This window comes from Scyliorhinus torazame, unplaced genomic scaffold (genome assembly GCF_047496885.1).
Source record: "Scyliorhinus torazame isolate Kashiwa2021f unplaced genomic scaffold, sScyTor2.1 scaffold_211, whole genome shotgun sequence".
Classification (NCBI taxonomy): Eukaryota; Metazoa; Chordata; class Chondrichthyes; order Carcharhiniformes; family Scyliorhinidae; genus Scyliorhinus; species Scyliorhinus torazame.
Genome location: NW_027307938.1, coordinates 205,790 through 225,491, shown reverse-complemented (window position 1 = coordinate 225,491; position 19,702 = coordinate 205,790). Strand labels below are relative to the sequence as shown.

The following is a 19,702-nucleotide window of genomic DNA, read 5'->3' as shown; positions in this document are numbered from 1 at the left end:
GCCGGTTTGCACCCGTGCTTTATTTACGGAGAACGATTCCCAGACCCCCATCACAAATTAAGTGAGAATGTTTTTTCCCCCCAAAATGACTACTACCAAACAGATTAAAACAGTTCTTGTGGCCCAGTAGATGTTGTTGCTGAGCAGGTAAAACCACAGAGAGGTTTGTTTAACTCTTCACAAATATTGTTTTCGTTGTGAAAGTGAGGACAAAGCACCAATGATCTCATCAGCGTAGAACTCCAGGAACCCCCTTAGAATTTGAAAAATGAAACTCTTCATTGAAGACAAACTTAAGTGCAAGATTAAAGTTACATGGTTGAAACAGTCTTAAAAAGACGTGCCCCAAACTGACTGTTTGATCCAATGTACACAAGAAACTACCCTCCTGGCAACAAACATCTTGTCGATATTTTTAACCACAAAACCCCTGAAATGTTGCACAAGGCAAGGAAGTGTTGCTCCATTCACAAAGGAATGATACATGAAAGCACAAACACCCACTCTAATGAGGAATTCTAAAAGAGGTCCTTTAACAAACTGTTTCTTGAAACCAAGAGATCTCTGGATAAACGCTCAGCGGCTCTCTCCAAATCAGAACTCTCACAGCTTCTCTGACACTCACAGATAACAGATCTGGCCTTCTGGGCGTCCCCCACGCACGGCAACTCAGCGGCAACCCTTTCCTTAAATATGCATCCACATTTTTCTCTATGTCCTCTTTGAACTTCTCTAATGTTTCCTATTTGCCTCTACCTTCGGCTCAATAAAATTTATTGGCGGAATTCTCTGTTGCACAGACTGAGGGCTGGAATAATCCGATTTTCAGGTCCCGTCCTCACGCCAGCTTGGGAACGGTGGCGTTTTACGACCGAAGATTTGGTGCAGAACAGCTGCTGGTCTCGGTTTGGTGCGGGCCGAGCACCAAGGCCGTGCAGAGCACCAGGCTCCAGCTGCTAACATGGCCCGGAGAATTGCCGGTTCCGTCACTGCACATGTGCACAGCTGAGTGCAGACCACAATGCCAAATAGTGTCCCCCACTATGTGGTTGGCTGGCTAAAGACGGACCACCCCCCGAAATTGCACCCAGCCCCTTCCAAAGCCCACCACCCCTCACCGCCCCTGCCCGGGGATAGGCTCTTCCCCGACGGTGGCGGCGCTGGACTGAGTCCACAGGCGCCACGCCGAGTTCCCGATAAGCAATAGCATAGAGACCCACGCCGTCCAGAACTCGGCCGGTCGGGGGCGGAGAATAGGGGGAAGGGCCTCAGGGAACTTCTTGAGGCTGTCCATACGGCATCCGGCGTACTCCTAGAGTAAGCCGATTTGGAGGGGCGGAGCATCGCGAAAGCGGCGCCACCCTCGATTTCTCGCGGCCAATAGGTTAACGCGATTCTGGAGTGGGCGACCGGAGAATCCCGCCCGAAGTGCTGATGCCGGGCAGGATTCATGGACTTCCGCGACAGCGAACCTGACGCCGCACCTGGACTGGTGAGGGACTAGCACGGTTTCACAGCCGCTTCACAGCTCCAGGGTCCCAGGTTCGATTCCCCGCTGTGTCACTGTCTGTGTGGAGTCTGCACGCTCTCCCCGTGTCTGTGTGGGTTTCCTCCGGGGGCTCCGGTTTCCTCCCACAAGTCCCGAAAGATGTGGTGTTAGGTGAATTGGACATTCTGAATTCTCTCTCTGTGTTGCCGAACAGGCGCCAGAATGTGGCGACTAGGGGCTTTTCACAGTAACTTCATTGCAGTGTTAATGTAAGCCTACTTGTGACAATAAAGATTCTTTTTTCATTTCATAGCATCGACACCACATGGAACAGAATCGATTCCAATGAGGAAACGTGTGGGACTTACAGGGTCCATGGTTGACACTTGGAAGACTGGCAAACCGCAGTCGCATTTCTACATTATAATCCCCCCACACACTCATCCCGTCAACTTGTGCTTTTAGAAATCGTGAACCAGGCGCTGTGGCTGCTGAGTGGGGGGGGGGGGGGGGGGGGGTCCGGAAAGTGCCCACCATCGCCATAGTTTTCTGTCACTTGTGCCACTGGTTGGAGTAGCGTCTGATGGCCAGGAGGTTGGCTGTGGTTTCGAGGTGGATGCGCACAGTACACCATTGCCACGGCCTGCAAGGCAGCCACGCAGCTGCGCACGCTGCTGATTGCCCACTGTGAACGTATGGGCACTGGTCGTGTGGGTGTACCTCCGGGCCACCCTTGTAGATGCCCTCTGGTCCCAGCCAACCCATAAGCGGCATGGGCGCGCTCCAGGGTAACCAATGCCATCTTGTTACCCTGGAATTCGCCGCAGAGGATGAGGAGCATCAAGGAGGCCCCTTGTGTCTTGTCCATTAATGGCATGCGAATGCCGTTTAGTGTACGTGTGGAGTGGAGCACATTGACGTGGCTGTCGAGGCAGCAGAGAATTGCGATTTGGCGAGAAAAAGGCCGGCCGCCACGATTTCAGCCTCGATTCTCCAGCCAATCGCGTTTCCCGATTTAGGTATCAGCCGAGAGAGAATCCCGCCCCATCTTTCTGTAAATTGAAGTCATCCAGGCTCTGATCTGTGGTTGTATCTCCCACAGGACTTCCGGTCACCAACCCACATTTGAGCATCAATCCGGTGAACGGGAGCGTCAGGGAAGGAGGCAATTTGACACTGAGGTGCAGCGTCACTGCAGGCTCTGCTCCAATAGAGTTCACCTGGTACAGGGGAGAGATGGAGATCTACAAGGAAATCTCATCCAGCAGAGAGGTCACTCACCAACTCTCCAATTTCCATGAAGGAATCAATGGCAATTACAGCTGCAGTGTTTACAATAACATGAGCACCGCTGTCCACAGCCCAGCTGTCGAAGTGGAGGCTGAAGGTGAGGAATATCTTCAGTCAGCATCCTTTTAAGAGCCGTGAGGTGTGTTAGTGGCCGCGCGGGTGCACAGCGGAGGAGAAAAATATTGGGAGATCGTCACTCATCGCGGACTCGATTGTAAAGGAAGCCGGATTGCGTTTCTGTGGCCAGAAACAGGCCGTATAATTGTTTATTTCCTTTTTTGTGCCTTGAGAGCAGTGTGATGTGGGAGGGGATTAGCCAGTGGCCGTGGTGCATGTCGTTACCACTGACATGGGAAGACAAAGGGATGAGATCCTGCAGCAGGAATTTAGGGAGTACTGCAGGTGGAATGAATCGCATTGACATTTGTGATGCTGAAGACCTCCAGAGGAGACCGAGATGGATCATCCACTCGGCACTTCTTGCTGCAGATTGTTGTGAATGTCTCAGCCTTGTCTTTTGTATACCTGTCCCGGGCAGCTTCATCATTAACGACATGGATATTTGCTGCGTTGGGAGTCAATGGAGAAGATTGCGGGGGCCCATTCAGAGATATTTAGGTATTTGCTGACCGCAGGTGAATTGCCAGATGGAGGATCGCTAATGAGGCACCTTCATTCAAAAAGCGCGGCAGTGATATACCACGTATTTACAGGGCTGTACGTTATTGGTACGGAAATATTGTGGTTGGGGGGGGGGGGGGGGATCCTGTGGCACAGGAGTAATCAACGCTTGGACAGAAAACGATTTATCAGGGATAGTCAGCGCGGATTGGTGGTGGAACATCCTGTCCAACTAATTTCATTTAGTTGTATGAAAAGGTAAATAAATATATTGTTGAGGGTAGTTGACGTGGTTAACATGAACATAAATGAGTGATTTGAGAAGAACCCACTGGGAAAATTGCCCCAAAGGTTTAAAGCCATTGGATTCAAGCTGGAAAAATGTATTCAATGTTTTGTTGTTAACAGGAGGCAAAGGGTGATGGTAGAGTTGCTTTGGTGATTGGAAACCTGTCACCATCAGTGTACGACAGGGATCGGTGCTGCGACCCTTGATGTGTATATTCAAGAAATTAAGTATATGCCGAAGGTATACAGAATACAGATGATACGGAATTTGGTGGTGATGATAGTGAAGAGGATAGCCATGCGACAGACTGATATTGATCACCTGGAGAGTTTGGCAGAGCAAAGACAGATGCAATTTAATCCTGAGAAGTGTGAGGCGATGCATTTTGGGAGTTCTATTAGGCGTATTATCAGCAAAATGAACGACAGATCCCGAGGAATTATTGAAGAAAGAAACGACTTTGCTCTACGAGTCCATGAATACCTGGAGGTGGAGGAACAGGTAAACAGGGTGGTGAAGAAGACATACGGAATGCTTGCCTTCATTATCTGATGCTTAGAATATAGGAACACGGAAGCTTTGGTCCAACTTTATATATCAATTGTCATGCCACAGAAGGAATATTGTGCGCAGTTCTGACCACCACAGCATCGGAAGGAACTTGTTGCACTGGAGGCTGTGCAGAGGAGATTCCCCAGGTTGTTGCCAGCGATGGAACGTTTCAGCTCTGAGGAAAGACTGTGTTTGTTTTCATCGCAGTAGCGGATGCTGAGGGGAGAACTGAGAGATGTGCAAACAATTTAGAGAGATATTTAGGATAGATGGTCCGAATCTTTCCCACATTGAAGAGGTGTCAAAGCTAAGGGGGGAAAATGTTAACGTGAGGAATAAATTGTGTATGGGGACCTGCGGAAACTTTACTTTATACCCAGAGTGTGGTGGAAATGTCGGATCGCGCTGACAGACAGGGTGGTGTGCACAGATACACTTGCAACATTTCAGTAGCATTTGAACTAACACTTAAATCGCAGAGGCATAGTAGGCTGTGCACCACGAGTTGTTAAATGGAATTAGTACAGATTGGGGCTCGATCGGCATAGACAACGTGGGGCGAATTGCCTGTTTCTGTGTTATGCGACTCGCTGACTCGATGATCACTCTGCCAGCGACTTCCCAATTACTTCATCAAAACAGATCATTTATTATGTAATTTCCAGGAAACGTTGTCTTAATCTTCCTGGCACTGCCAAGGGAAAGGGAGATGTTCAACTTGCTAGTCCTAACTTATGTCCCTCATTCCTGGAAGCATTTGAGTCAATGACCTCCAAATCTCTTTATAGACCTGGCCATCATGTATAGAGTTTCACGCACCCGCATGTTCTCCGATCTCCCTCACCCGAAGTCATATATCTAACTGGTTTTGAAAACATACAATGCTTTGGCCTCTACTGGCTTCCAGTGGTAACGAATTCCACCGACTCTCCACTTCTGGGGGAATAGATTTCTCCTTATCTCTGTCCCAAATTGTCTACCCGTATCCTCGGGCTGTGACCCATCGTTCTGGACACCCCCACCATCGGGAACATCCTTCCTCCATTCACCCTGTCTCGCCCTATTAGAATTTTATAGGTTTCTAGGCGATCCACCTCGTTCTTCAGAACTCCAGCGAATGCAATCCTAACCGATGCAATCTGTTCTCATTCGGCATGGAATGCACTGCCTGTGGAAGTAGTTGAGTCGGAAACATTAGGGACCTTCAAGCAGCTATTGGATAGGTATATGGATTACAGTAAAATGATAGTGTAGATTTATTTGTTCTCAAGGGCAGCACGGTAGCATTGTGGATAGCACAATTGCTTCACAGCTCCAGGGTCCCAGGTTCGATTCCGGCTTGGGTCACTGTCTGTGCGGAGTCTGCACGTCCTCCCCGTGTCTGGGTGGGTTTCCTCCGGGTGCTCCGGTTTCCTCCCACAGTCCAAAGATGTGCGGGTTAGGTGAATTGGCCAATGATAAATTGCCCTTAATGTCCAAATTGCCCTTGGTGTTGGGTGGAAGTGTTGAATTTGGGTAGGGTGCTCTTTCCAAGAGCCGGTGCAGACTCAAAGGGCCGAATGGCCTCCTTCTGCACTGTAAATTCAATGTTAATCTATGATTAATCTAGGACAAAGGTTCGGCACAACATCGTGGGCCGAAGGGCCTGTTCTGTGCTGTATATATCTATGTTCTATGTTCTATGTTCTATGTAAGTCTCGCCATCCAAGGAATCAGTCTGGTAAGCTTTCGATATACTCCCTCGAGAGCAAAGACTCGTTCTCAGATAAGGAGACAAAAACTGCAAAACATATTCCAGTTGCTGATTCAGCAAGTCCCTGTACAATTGCAGCCAGACACCCCTGATCCTGTACCCGAATCCTCCTGCAAGAATATAATTTCCCTTCTTTACCACGTGCTGTATCTTTCTGCTGATCTTCAGGGACTGTTGTGCAAGGGCACTCGGGTCTCATTGTACATTACCCTCTCCTAATTTATGAACATTCATATAATAGTATCCCCCTCTTGTTTTTCCGAACGAAATGGATACAAATGCGTTCATCAAAATGATGCTGCACCTACCATTCATTTGCTCACTTATTCAATTGTCCAAATCACAGCGGAGGATCTCTGCAACCTGCAGGAAGTTCACCCTCCCACCGAACTTGGTGTCATCTGCAAATTTGGCGATATTATTTGTCCGATTTGATTTGTCCTTTTTCTGTGTAATGGACATATCTTGATTGATTGATTTATTGTCACATGTACCAAAGTACAGTGAAACTAGTTTTCTGCGACCAAGAGAACGTACACAGTACATAGTGGACAAAAAGTATAATCAACTAAGTACATCCACATGTAGTACATCGACAAATAGTGATTGGTAAAAGTACGGAACAAGGGCCAAACAAAGCAAACATATGAGCAAGAGCAGCATAGGGCGTCGTGGATAGTGTTCTTACAGGGAACAGATCAGTTCGAGGGAGAGTTGTTGAGGAGTTTAGTAGCTGTGGGGAAGAAGCTGCACCTATATCTGGATGTGCGGGTATTCAGACTTCTGTATCCTGCCTGGTGAAAGGGTCTGGATGAAGGCAATGGCTGGGTGGGAGGGGTCTCTGATAATGCTGTCTGAATTCATGAGGCAGCGGGAGGTGTAGACAGAATCAATGTGGGGGTGGCAAGCTTGTGTGATGCGTTGGGCTGATTTCACCACACTCTGCAGTTTCTTGCAATCTTGGGCCGAACAGTTGCCATACCAGGCTGTGATGCAACCGGATAGGATGCGTTCTGTGGCACATCTGCAGAAGTTTGTGAGATTTGAGGGAGACATGACGACTTTTTTTAGCTTCGGCAGTAACAAGAGATGAATTGGGCTTTCTTGACTTTTGCGTCAAAGTGAAGGGACCTGGACAGACTGCTGGTGATGGTGATGGCCAGGTATTGAAGCTGCCGACCGTATTCACTTCGGAGCTATTGATGTGGCAAATTGTACTGCACTGTACTTTGGTGCATGCCTTCAGTACAAGTACAAGTCTGTAGGAATATCCGCAGGTCCTCTAACCTCTAACCTCGACAGTGTCCAATTCCTTTTGCCGTTTCTTGAGATCAAGATTGCTGTTTTGAATTAGCTGAGGACCGGCACACACCATCCGAAAGAACAACCGAGACCCACACTCCGACACTACCCCAGTAACCCCACCTAACCTCTCGGACATTAAGGGCAGTTTGTCACTGCCATTCCATCTAATCTGCATATATTTGTATTGTGCACCCGGGGGAAACCCGTGCAGACACGGGTAGAATGTGCAAACTACACAGTGACAATCACCCAAGGCCGACATTGAACCTGGGTCCCAGATGCTGTGAGTCACCGGTGCTAACCAGTGTGCCACCGTGCCCCAAATCAAAACGCTGGGACTCTGGAGCACAACCCATTGACAGTACTACGGCCCCACTGCCTCCCTGACTGATCAGTCCTTCACATTCGATAGCATCCTGTTATCTCTGTCTCCTTTTCAATTAGGTAATTCGACTAAAGTTCTGAATATTAATAACCTGATTCAGTGTTGAATATGTAATGACCGTCACTATTTCTTTCTGTCCAACTGCAGGTCTGAATAAACCACGTTTCTCAGTGGATTCCTATGTTATTGCTGACGGTGAAAGTGTCACGTTTAACTGCTCCAGCTCCCAGGACAGTCCTGGGATTGCATTTTACTTATACAGACAAGGACAATCGAATTCTGTCAACGTTAAATCTCCTGCTGCAGGAATGCATTCTGTCACCTTCACCATCAATAAAATCGATCACTCCAAAATAGGATATTATACCTGTCGATATGAAGCGGAGGTGAACAAAACCCGGCTATGCTCGACCTCCAGTGACCCTTTGAGCATCAGTGTAAGAGGTGAGTGATATGCACAGTCAATATATCCACCTGATTATGGATAATGTGTTCCTGTTTTAATTCAGACATGAGATGTTATCTCGTTAAACTAACCGGTGCACTTCGCAATTCAAGCTGACATGAAAATAGGAACACAGTGCTCTGGTGTTAAATCTTGGCACAGACTACACCGAGAATTAAATGTGTACATGATCTAATATCTGGCAGCAATAAATCATCTGCCTCCTGGTTGGCACAGGTTAGCTGTGTCATGGGGAAGTCCACGCTTCAAAGCCAAAAATCAAGATATTTCCAAATGTAAACTGAGAGTTCTGCTGCATAATACCAGCAGATGCATTGAGACAAGATCCACATCCCAGCACCTTGCTAACTCCATTCCTGATTGGCTGCCGTTGAAGGATCATTTTTACGGAGCACCATTCTGAGGGAGGAGGATAGACAGACTGGGGTAAATTATCCAAATTGGAGAAAGACGGAAAATACTGTTTGTAATGTGCCACAAGTTTAGAAATGGTTACAATTCGTACATGGAGAGCGGAGCATGTTGTTAGAGACATTCCTTTTGATTTCCCTTTGCCCCATTTATTTTATGTAATTTTCTTTGTTCCGTGGACTCATAATGTTTTATTTATTTTCTATAAATTTAGAGTACCCAATTCATTTTTTCCAATTAAGGAGCAATTTAGCGTGGCCAATCCAACTACTCTGCACAGCTTTGGGTTGTGGGGGCGAAACCCACGCACATACAGGAAGAATGTGCAAACTCCACACAGACAGTGACCCAGAGCTGGGATCGAACCTGGGACCACAGCGCTGTGAGGCTGCGTGCTACTCACTGCGCTCCCGTGCTGCTCCCGTGGACCATGATGTATAGAATCAGTGGACTCAAACTGAAGCAACCTGATCGTCAGGCCTGTTTGACACAGCTTTTGTATTTTGGAGATGGAAATAGAAACTCCTCGGTGGTGGGTAAATCTATTGGTTTTAAACAAAAGGGCAACTTAGCGTGGCCAATCCACGGACCCTGCACATTTTTGGCTTTTCGTATTAAGACTCTCACAAACACGGGGCAAATGAGCGAACTCCTCACGGAGACTGACCCGGGGTATCTCTGGAACCAAGGTCCTTGGCGCTACTATTGCGCTACATGTGTCCCGGGCGCCGGGTGAATATTAAGATCTGCATTGGTGGAAGTTGGTTCGATTGGTCTGTTGGCAACCTATGGGTTGTCCAGCGACAGTCTTCTCTCTGACAAGAGTCAGTGATTAGTTCTAGCGGGATGTTTCTGAGAGAGCTGAACAAAAGTGCTGTAAACACTGGTGGGAAACGTTTCAGTGAAAATTAAATCCGTGCCAAAGGAAGTCGACACCATTTCGAAAGCGCATTGCTAAAGACCCTTCATCATTTTGAGTTATGTGTCCGGTATGGTAATAAACACAGCCTAATCTTTCAGAACCATAATCTGCCCTGGTTTATAGAAATATGTAAAACTCAGATGCAAGATGGCTCCTTTAGAATTCATTGATGGTACGTTTCAATATTAAGTTTTCCCATATTCCTGACAAGGACCAGATTATGGTGGATAGATTCTCAATTATTTACAGTTGGTAAGTGGCAGATAGAAGAATTCCGGCAACACAAGTAGAGGGAAAGGATAGATAAATGGATGTGCGCTTTGTTTTTTGCGTTACCCTGCTTGGTTTGAAACGTCCTTCAAATAAAGTTTCATCCCTTCAGGTGGGATGGGGGACGGGACGGGGGAAGTTATGTTAGATTCCCTCCTTTTCAGTTCCTTATGCTACCATTTATTTTATTATTTTGTTCCGTGGACCCATAATTAAAATGTGCCTGAAGAAAAGCCTGTTCATCATGCCAGTGCTTACCACATTTTGTACTTCGGAGAGACACCGAGACTATCATAAGAACCAACTTGGGAGGACGTCATTTCGTGTGGCTGCCCGTCAGTCTGTGGGCTGGCGAGTAATACGGTTCTGCTTGGCAACAGTCAGTGACTGGTTCATGTGCGATTCTTCTGAGAGAGCTGGGCAGAAGATTCGGACTTGAAAGGGGGAGGAGCTCTTTTTCTCTCGCTCCTTGCTGAATTAGAAAAACTAGTCTGTTGTTCAAAAACCAGCGAGCACCTGACATATCATTACTCCTAATTTAAAATGATGTTGATTCAAAAAGAAAGTAGACAACATTCGCCGAAAATATCCTTTCAAGCCCAGAAGGAATAAGTATCAAAACGAAATCTTGAACTCTTGAAAGACGTGAACTGAAAGCAGGCGCAATGCTTTAGAGATCCTTTCACGATGTTATTTTATTTTACTTTGTTCTCACTCCACAACTCTTTTCCTCAATGTTGTCTGCCACCGTGAGTGTGTGTCTGAGTGTGACTACGTGTCTGTGTCTGTGTGTGAGCCCGTGTATGTCTGTGTGTGTCTGTGTCTGAGTGAGTAAGTGTGTCTCAGTGTGTTGTAGGTGGGGCTATTTGGAAAGTGGGGGCTGAGTTGAGGAAAGTGGCAGATATATTTTTGTCATTGTACTTACAGTACTGTTAAAATACATTGTTGGTATTAAACTTATAAACCTGATGACTTCAATGTATTGGGCTAAGTCAAGATCGTCAGGTGTTTTGAAAGTACATTTAATTTCCCTCCTGTCACGTCAATCGGTCACGTGGGTTGGCATGGACAGCGCACGCGCCCAGGGGAGTTTGAGAATGTTAACAGGTGATTGAATGGAATTGCTCAGTATCATGAAGGATTCTTTTAGGATAAGTATACACCGCAGGGCAAGAGTTATAGCTGGGGGAAGGGCAATTATGATGCCATTAGACGTGACTTGGGGGGTGGGGGGGGGGATAAGGTGGAGAAGTAAACTGCAAGTGTTGGGCACACTGGATAAGTGGGGCTTGTTCAAGGATCAGCTACTGCGTGTTCTTGATAAGTATGTACCGGTCAGGCAGGGAGGAAGGCGTCGAGCGAGGGAACGGTGGTTTACACAAGGAATTGGAATCTCTTGTTAAGAAGAAGAAGGAGGCCTATGTGAAGATGAGGTGTGAAGTTTCGGTTGGGGCGATGGATAGTTACAAGGTAGCGAGGAAGGATCTAAAGAGAGAGCTAAGACGAGCAAGGAGGGGCCATGAGAAGTATTTGGCAGGAAGGATCAAGGAAAACCCAAAAGCTTTCTATAGGTATGTCAGGAATAAGCGAATGACTAGGGAAAGTGTAGGACCAGTCAAGGACAGGGATGGGAAATTGTGTGTGGAGTCTGAAGAGATAGGCGAGATACTAAATGAATATTTTTCGTCAGTATTCACTCAGGAAAAATATAATGATGTGGAGGAGACTGCTGAGCCCCAGGCTAATAGAATAGATGGCATTGAGGTACGTAGGGAAGAGGTGTTGGCAATTCTGGACAGGCTGAAAATAGATAAGTCCCGGGACCTGATGGGATTTATCCTAGGATTCTCTGGGAGGCCAGGGAAGAGATTGCTGGACCTTTGGCTTTGATTTTTATGTCATCATTGGCTACAGGAATAGTGCCAGAGGACTGGAGGACAGCAAATGTGGTCCCTTTGTTCAAAAAGGGGAGCAGAGACAACCCTGGCAACTATAGACCGGTGAGCCTCACGTCTGTAGTGGGTAAAGTCTTGGAGGGGATTATAAGAGACAAGATTTATAATCATCTAGATAGGAATAATATGATCACGGATAGTCAGCATGGCTTTGTGAAGGGTAGGTCATGCCTCACAAACCTTATTGAGTTAATTGAGAAGGTGACTGAACAGGTAGATGAGGGTAGAGCAGTTGATGTGTTGTATATGGATTTCAGCAAAGCGTTTGATAAGGTTCCCCGCGGTAGGCTATTGCAGAAAATACGGAGGCTGGGGATTGAGGGTGATTTAGAGATGTGGATCAGAAATTGGCTAGCTGAAAGAAGACAGAGGGTGGTGGTTGATGGGAAATGTTCAGAATGGAGTACAGTCACAAGTGGAGTACCACAAGGATCTGTTCTGGGGCCGTTGCTGTTTGTCATTTTTATCAATGACCTAGAGGAAGGCGCAGAAGGGTGGGTGAGTAAATTTGCAGACGATACTAAAGTCGGTGGTGTTGTCGATAGTGTGGAAGGATGTAGCAGGTTACAGAGGGATATAGATAAGCTGCAGAGCTGGGCTGAGAGGTGGCAAATGTAGTTTAATGTAGAGAAGTGTGAGGTGATTCACTTTGGAAGGAATAACAGGAATGCGGAATATTTGGCTAATGGAAAAGTTCTTGAAAGTGTGGATGAGCAGAGGGATCTAGGTGTCCATGTACATAGATCCCTGAAAGTTGCCACCCAGGTTGATAGGGTGGTGAAGAAGGCCTCTGGAGTGTTGGCCTTTATTGGTAGAGGGATTGAGTTCCGGAGTCGGGAGGTCATGTTGCAGCTGTACAGAACTCTGATACGGCCGCATTTGGAGTATTGCGTACAGTTCTGGTCACCGCATTATAGGAAGGACGTGGAGGCTTTGGAGCGGGTGCAGAGGAGATTTACCAGAATGTTGCCTGGTATGGAGGGAAAGTCTTATGAGGAAAGGCTGATGGACTTGAGGTTGTTTTCGCTGGAGAGAAGAAGGTTAAGAGGAGACTTAATAGAGGCATACAAAATGATCAGGGGGTTGCATAGGGTGGACAGTGAGAGCCTTCTCCCGCGGATGGAAATCGCTGGCACGAGGGGACATAACTTTAAACTGAGGGGTAATAGATATAGGACAGAGGTCAGAGGTAGGTTCTTTACACAAAGAGTAGTGAGGCCGTGGAATGCCCTACCTGCTACAGTAGTGAACTCGCCAACATTGAGGGCATTTAAACGTTTATTGGAAAAACATATGGATGATAATGGCATAGTGTAGGTTAGATGGCTTTTGTTTCGGTGCAACATAGTGGGCCGAAGGGCCTGTACTGCGCTGTATTGTTCTATGTTCTATGTTCTATGTTTATTGGATAGGTAGGGAATGCATCAATTTACTGGGACAAGCGGTGGCGCAGTGGCGTGTTCACTCGACTAGTAATCGAGAAACACAGGACAATTTTCTGGAGTCATGGATTCCAATCATGCGACGAGAGCTGTTAGAAATTCAGTTCAACTAAAATCTAAAATATTTAATGGAAATGTTAAAACACATCCCGTTCACTACTGGCCTATGACGCACTAAAATGGTCATTCATTTTCTCCTCATAATCTTTTAGTTTCCAGTTCAATCCCAATCCGTTTCAGTCTCGCTGCATTGATCGTGTTAGGAATCGTGATTATTCTGGGAATAGAGTTTATTCCGACCAAGAGAAAGCCAGTTCCTGCAGGTATGTTTGAAAACCTACCGGATAGATTGATCAATTCATGTTGGATATAATAGTAACATACCAATGCAAACTGCTACTCACAGAGTAAGTATTAAGTCTTCGTTATTGAATGCTGTCAATTTAAATAAGGCCGTATAGAGTCCGAAACAATCAGACAATATGTTCTCAGTCATTGTCAAAAAAGAGATGTGAAATACATATATTTGTTAAAGTATATGTACACTGAATGTATATATATAATTATAGTTCTGTGTTTACATGCATATACTTTCTTGTTATTGAGAAAACCAGTTGAAATTGCTACTCGTGACAGATATCTGAACATTTACACATCAGTCACATTTCCACTAAGTAGATATGTACGTAGTTCCCTTTAACATTTAACTACAATACCATCTGAAATTCGGCAGCTGCTGGATTTACATTTATTCAAAACACACTGTTGAACTCGGGATGAACATCTCACCTAAACCAGGAATATCAATATGGTAAGGTTAACTAAAATGATCACTATGTCTCAAATACAAAGAGTTACACCAAATTCAGCCAGCAACATGTAGCGATGGAATTCAACCGTGAATGGAAAAAGATAGTTATTGAATTATATTGAATTATCCAGCAGAGGGCAGTAGAGCGGAGCTGCTGATTGGCTGTTGCGGGGGTAATTTGCATACTTCCGTGTGCTCACCCTTACTTGAAGGTAGTTTGTGGAGGAGTTGTTGTCAAGTGACACTTAAACCCGGAACACTTCTTCAGTGTTTCCGTCCGTACCCCCTCCTCTAACCAAAAAAAACAACCGCTGTAAAGAACACGAGGAAGGCTCGAGGGCAGGTAGAAGTCGAAAGAAGTTGAACCGTGACGTCACAGCCTGCAGGTAAGGGACTGGCTAGTGACTGGTAAGTAGCTTTTCTTTTATTTTCCCTCAGGTGTTATCTTGTGGGGCGCAGAGGTTGCCGAGTGAGTGCTTGCTGAGAAGGGGAGTGAATAACAGGTAAGCTGTTTCTTTCTTTTTCTTTTTTTTATCTAGAGGGGATGGCAGGGAACGTAGTGCAATGTTCCTTCTGCAGAATGTTTGAGGTGAGGGACGCCGTCAGTGCCCCTGCTGATTTCATCTGTGGGAAGTGCACCCGTATCCAGCTCCTCAGAAACCGCGTTAGGGAACTGGAGCTGGAGCTGGATGAACTTCGGATCATTCGGGAGGCAGAGGTGGTCACAGATAGAAGCTTCAGGGATGTAGTTACTCCGAAAAATAAAGATAGATGGGTGACGGTGAAAGGGGCTGGGAGGAAGCAGTCAGTCTAGGGATCTCCTGTGCTCGTTCCCCTTAGTAACAAGTATATCGCTTTGGATACTGTTGGGGGTCGACGACTTACCAGGGGTAAGCCATGGGGTACAATTCTCTGGCTCAGAATCTGTCCCTGTTGCTCAGAAGGGAAGGGGGAGAGGAGTAGAGCATTAGTCATTGGAGACTCCATAGTTAGGGGGATTGATAGGAGATTCTGTGGGAACGAGAGAGACTCGCGGTTGGTGTGTTGCCTCCCAGGTGCCAGAGTGCGTGATGTCACGGATCGTGCTTTCGGGATCCTTAAGGGGGAGGGGGAGCAGCCCCAAGTCGTGGTCCACATAGGTACCAACGGCATAGGTAGGAAAAGGGATAGGGTTGTAAGGCAGGAATTCAGGGAGCTAGGGTGGAAACTTAGATCTAGGACAAACAGAGTTATTATCTCTGGGTTGTTACCCGTGCCACGTGATAGCGAGTCGAGGAACAGGGAGAGAGAGGAGTTCAACGTGTGGCTACAGGGATGGTGCAGGAGGAAGTGTTTCAGACTTCTGGATAATTGGGGCTGATTCTGGGGTCGGTGGGATCTCTACAAAAGGGATGGTCAACGCCTGGATCAGAGGGATACCAATATCCTGGGGGGAGGGGCGGATTTGCTAATGCTCTTCTGGAGGGTTTAAACTAGTTCAGCAAAGGCTTGGGAACCTGAATTGTAGCTCCAGTATATAGGAGGTAGAGAGTAGTGAGGTCATGAGTAAGGTTTCAAAGTTCCAGGTGTGTACCGGCAGGCAGGAATGTGGTTTAAAGTGTGTCTTCTTCAATGCCTGGAGCATCCGGAATTAGGTGGGTGAACCTGCGGCATGGGTTGGTACCTGGGATTTTGATAATGTGGCCATTTCGGAGACATGGATAGAGCAGGGACAGGAATGGCTGTTGCAGTTGCCGGGGTTTAGATATTTCAGTAAGCTCAGGGAAGGTGGTAAAAGAGGGGGAGGGTTGACATTATTAGTCAAGGACAGTATTACGGTGGCAGAATGGAACTTTGAAGATGACTCGTCCACTGAGGTAGTATGGGCTGAGGTTAGAAACGGGAAAGGAGAGGTCACCCTGTTAGGGGTTTTCTATAGGCCTCCGAAAAGTTCCAGAAATGTAGAGGAAAGGATTGCAAAGATGATTCTGGATAGGAGCGAAAGCAACAGGGTAGTTGTTATGGGGGACTTTAACTTTCCAAATATTGAATGGAAACGTCATAGTTCGAGTACTTTTGTTGTGTCTGTTTTTGTCCAATGTGTGCAGGAGTGTTTCCTGACACAGTAAATAGATAGACCAAAGAGAGGCGAGGCAATATAGGATTTGGAAAAACTGTTTAGCACAGGGCTAAATCGCTGGCTTTGAAAACAGACCAAGGCAGGCCAGCAGCACGGTTCGATTCACGTAACAGCCTCCCCGAACAGGCGCCGGAATGTGGCGACTAGGTGCTTTTCACAGTAACTTCACTGGGGCTGTTTAGCACAGGTCTAAATAGACCAAGGCAAGCCAGCAGCACGGTTCAATTGCCGTACGAGCCTCACCGAACAGGCGCCGGAATGTGGCGACTAGGGGCTTTCCACAGTAACTTCGTTTGAAGCCTGCTTGTGACAATAAGCGATTTTCATTTCATTTCATTCATTTCATTTTAATTTGGTACTGGGTAATGAACCAGGACAGATTTTAGATTTGGAGGTAGGTGAGCACTTTGGTAATAGTGACCACAATTCCATTACATTTACTTTAGAGATGGAAAGGGATAGGTATATACCGCAGGGCAAGATTTATATCTGGGGGAAAGGCAATTCTGAGGCGATGAGGCAAGACCTAGGATGCATCGGATGGAGAGGAAAACTGCAGGGGATGGACACAATGGAAATGTGGAGCTTGTTCAAGGAACAGCTACTGCGTGTCCTTGATAAGTATGTACCTGTCAAGCAGGGAGGAAGTAGTCGAGCAAGGGAACCGTGGTTTACGAAAGCAGTCGAAACACTTGTCAAGAGGAAGAAGGAGGCTTATGTAAAGATGAGACATTAAGGTTCAGTTAGGGCGCTCGAGAGTTACAAGATAGCTAGGAAGGACCTAAAGAGAGAGCTAAGAAGAGCCAGGAGGTGACATGAGAAGTCTTTGGCAGGTAGGGTCAAGAATAACCCTAAAGCTTTCTATAGATATGTCAGGAATAAACGAATGACTAGGGTAAGAGCAGGGCCAGTCAAGGACAGTAGTGGCAAGTTGTGCTTGGAGTCCGAGGAGATAGGAGAGGTGCTAAATGAATATTTTTCGTCAGTATTCACACAGGTAAAAGACAATGTTGTCGAGGAGAATACCGAGATTCAGGCAACTGGACTAGAAGGGCTTGAGGTTCATAAGGAGTAGGTGTTAGCAATTTTGGAATGTGTGAAAATAGATACGCCCCTGGGCCGGATGAGATTTAGCCTAGGATTCTCTCCGAAGCTAGGGAGGAAATTGCTGAGCCTTTGGCTTTGATCTTGAAGTCATCTTTGTCTACATGAATAGTGCCAGAAGACTGGAGGATAGCAAATGTTGTCCCGTTGTTCAAGAAGGGGAGTAGAGACAACCCCGGTAACTATAGACCACTGAGACTTACTTCTGTTGTGGGCAACATATTGGAACTTTATAAGAGATGGGATGTATAATCACCTGGAAAGGAATAATTTGAGTAGAGATAGTCAACACAGTTTTGTGAAGGGTAGGTCGTGCCTCACAAACGTTATTGAGTTCTTTGAGAAGGTGACCATCAGGTGGATGAGGGTAAAGCAGTTGATGTGGTGTCTATGGATTTCAGAAAAGCGTTTGATAAGGTTCCCTACAGTAGGCGACTGCAGAAAATACGGAGGCATGGGATTCAGGGCGATTTAGCAGTTTGGATCAGAAATTGGCTCGCTGGAAAAAGACAAAGGTGGTGGTTGATGGGAAATGTTCAGACTTGAGTCCAGTTACTAGTGGTGTACCACAAGGATCTGTTTTGGGGCCACTGCTGTTTGTCATTTTTATAAATGATCTGGAGGAGGGCGTAGAAGGATGGGTGAGTAAATTTGTAGATGATAACTAAAGTTGGTGGAGTTGTGGACAGTGCGGAAGGATGTTACACGTTACAGAGGGACTTAGATGAGCTGCAGCGCTGGGCTGAGAGGTGGCAAATGGAGTTTAATGCAGAAAAGTGTGAGGTGATTCATTTTGGAAGGATTAACAGGAAGACAGAGTACTGGGCTAATGGTAAGATTCTTGGCAGTGTGGATGAGCAGAGAGATCTCGGTGTCCTTGTACATAGATCCCTGAAAGTTGCCACCCAGGTTGAGAGGGTTGTTAAGAAGGCTTACGGTGTGTTAGCTTTTATTGGTAGAGGGATTGAGTTTCGGAGACATGAGGTCATGTTGCAGCTGTAGAAAACTCTGGTGCGGTCGGATTTGGAGTATTGCATACAATTCTGGTCGCCGCATTATAAGAAGGATGTGGAAGCATTGGAAAGGGTCAGAGGAGATTTACCAGAATGTTGCCTGGTCTGGAGGAAAGATCTATGAGGAAAGGCTGAGGGACTTGAGGCGGTTTTCGTTAGAGAGAAGAATGTTAAGAGGTGACTTAATTGAGGCACACTAGATGTTCAGAGGATTGGATAGGGTGGACAGTGAGTCTTTTTCCTCGGATTGTGATGTCTAGCACGAAGTGACATAGCTTTAAATTGAGGGGAGATAGATATAAGACAGATGTCAGAGGTATGTTCTTTACTCAGAGAGTAGTAAGGGTGTGGAATGCCCTGCCTGCAACAGTAGTGGACTCGCCAACACTAAGGGCATTCAAATGGTGACTGGATAGTCATCTGGACGATAATGGATTCGTGTCGATGGGCTTTAGAGTGATTTCACAGATCGGTGCAACATCGAGGGCCGAAGGGCCTGTATTGCGCTGTAATGTTCAATGTTCCATGTTCGATAAAGTGAAGGAGGGGTATCAATTTTACGCACGAGAGTTTCCACATAAATTCAGAGGCAGGTAAGTTGATTGTAGAAATGTCTTGCTGTGGTCTATAATTGTTTAGTTGGTTAGTTAATATATGTTGCTTCCAGATGCAGTAAAATTACGATATTGACAGGGATGAAATTGTAGAATGTACTCTCAAAACGCGCTCTCGAGGCGACAACCGAGACGACGGCAATCATAGTATAATTAAAAAGGAACTGAACAGGTGAGAAATTGCCACAGCTAATCGTCACACAGGGTTCTTGCTGAAAGACATGGAAGCAGACGATTGTTTTTCACAATGGCGGCATTGCGCATCGGGAAGATTGTTGACCATTAATGTGTGCCTGTATAGGTTATTACGACGGGATGATATCAGAGATGTATTACTCACGATGATTCACCTTGTATTTGACAGGTGACGATGCTGATGCAGTTTATTGTGAAACAACAATGTGAAGCGACAATGAAGAGATCACAATGTGAAAAAACTCTATTAAAGATGTCACACAAGTCTGGGACTTTTAACCATAGTTAAGTTTGTTATTGCTCAAAAATGCAGCAAAGGATGTAATTCAGGTTCGCCAATTACCAGTACGATGTCTCTGACTGATATATCTCCGCATGTGTGTTTACGTATCAATGGGTCAGTGTGGGCGAAAATGTGTGCGTTTATTTGTGTATGTGTGTGCAACTTTATGTGCATACGAACGAATTTAAATATAATATAATTATAACGGAATTACATATATGAGGTAAACAATTAATTTCCAATAGAAAATGTTGAAATGAAAAAATAAATATACAAATAAACAACATACATTTTTTTTAAAATTCAGTTCAATGTATTTTTGTTTTAGATCTTTTGTCCTGAAACACATTTAACCACTTCAGCAGACTGCTGAAGCTGATCCCTGGGGATATTTTCCATCATGGCACTTCTGA

General features: G+C 46.0%; 1 protein-coding gene across 2 annotated transcripts in view; it reads left to right on the top strand.

The window, feature by feature from the left end:
- Nucleotides 1-19,354, top strand: part of LOC140405772 (Fc receptor-like protein 5) — a 79,264-nt gene extending 59,910 nt beyond the window's left edge. Inside the window, exons 6-9 of one of the 2 annotated variants that reach the window (XM_072494206.1) lie at nucleotides 2,592-2,876; nucleotides 7,832-8,128; nucleotides 13,363-13,473; nucleotides 19,176-19,354. In XM_072494206.1, coding sequence (XP_072350307.1) covers nucleotides 2,592-2,876; nucleotides 7,832-8,128; nucleotides 13,363-13,473; nucleotides 19,176-19,216 — 734 coding nt within the window. In that variant the 3' untranslated portion in view covers nucleotides 19,217-19,354. The remainder of the gene's footprint in view (nucleotides 1-2,591; nucleotides 2,877-7,831; nucleotides 8,129-13,362; nucleotides 13,474-19,175) is intronic. The other variant, XM_072494208.1, reaches the window with a different exon arrangement.
- Nucleotides 19,355-19,702: the final 348 nt, after the last annotated feature.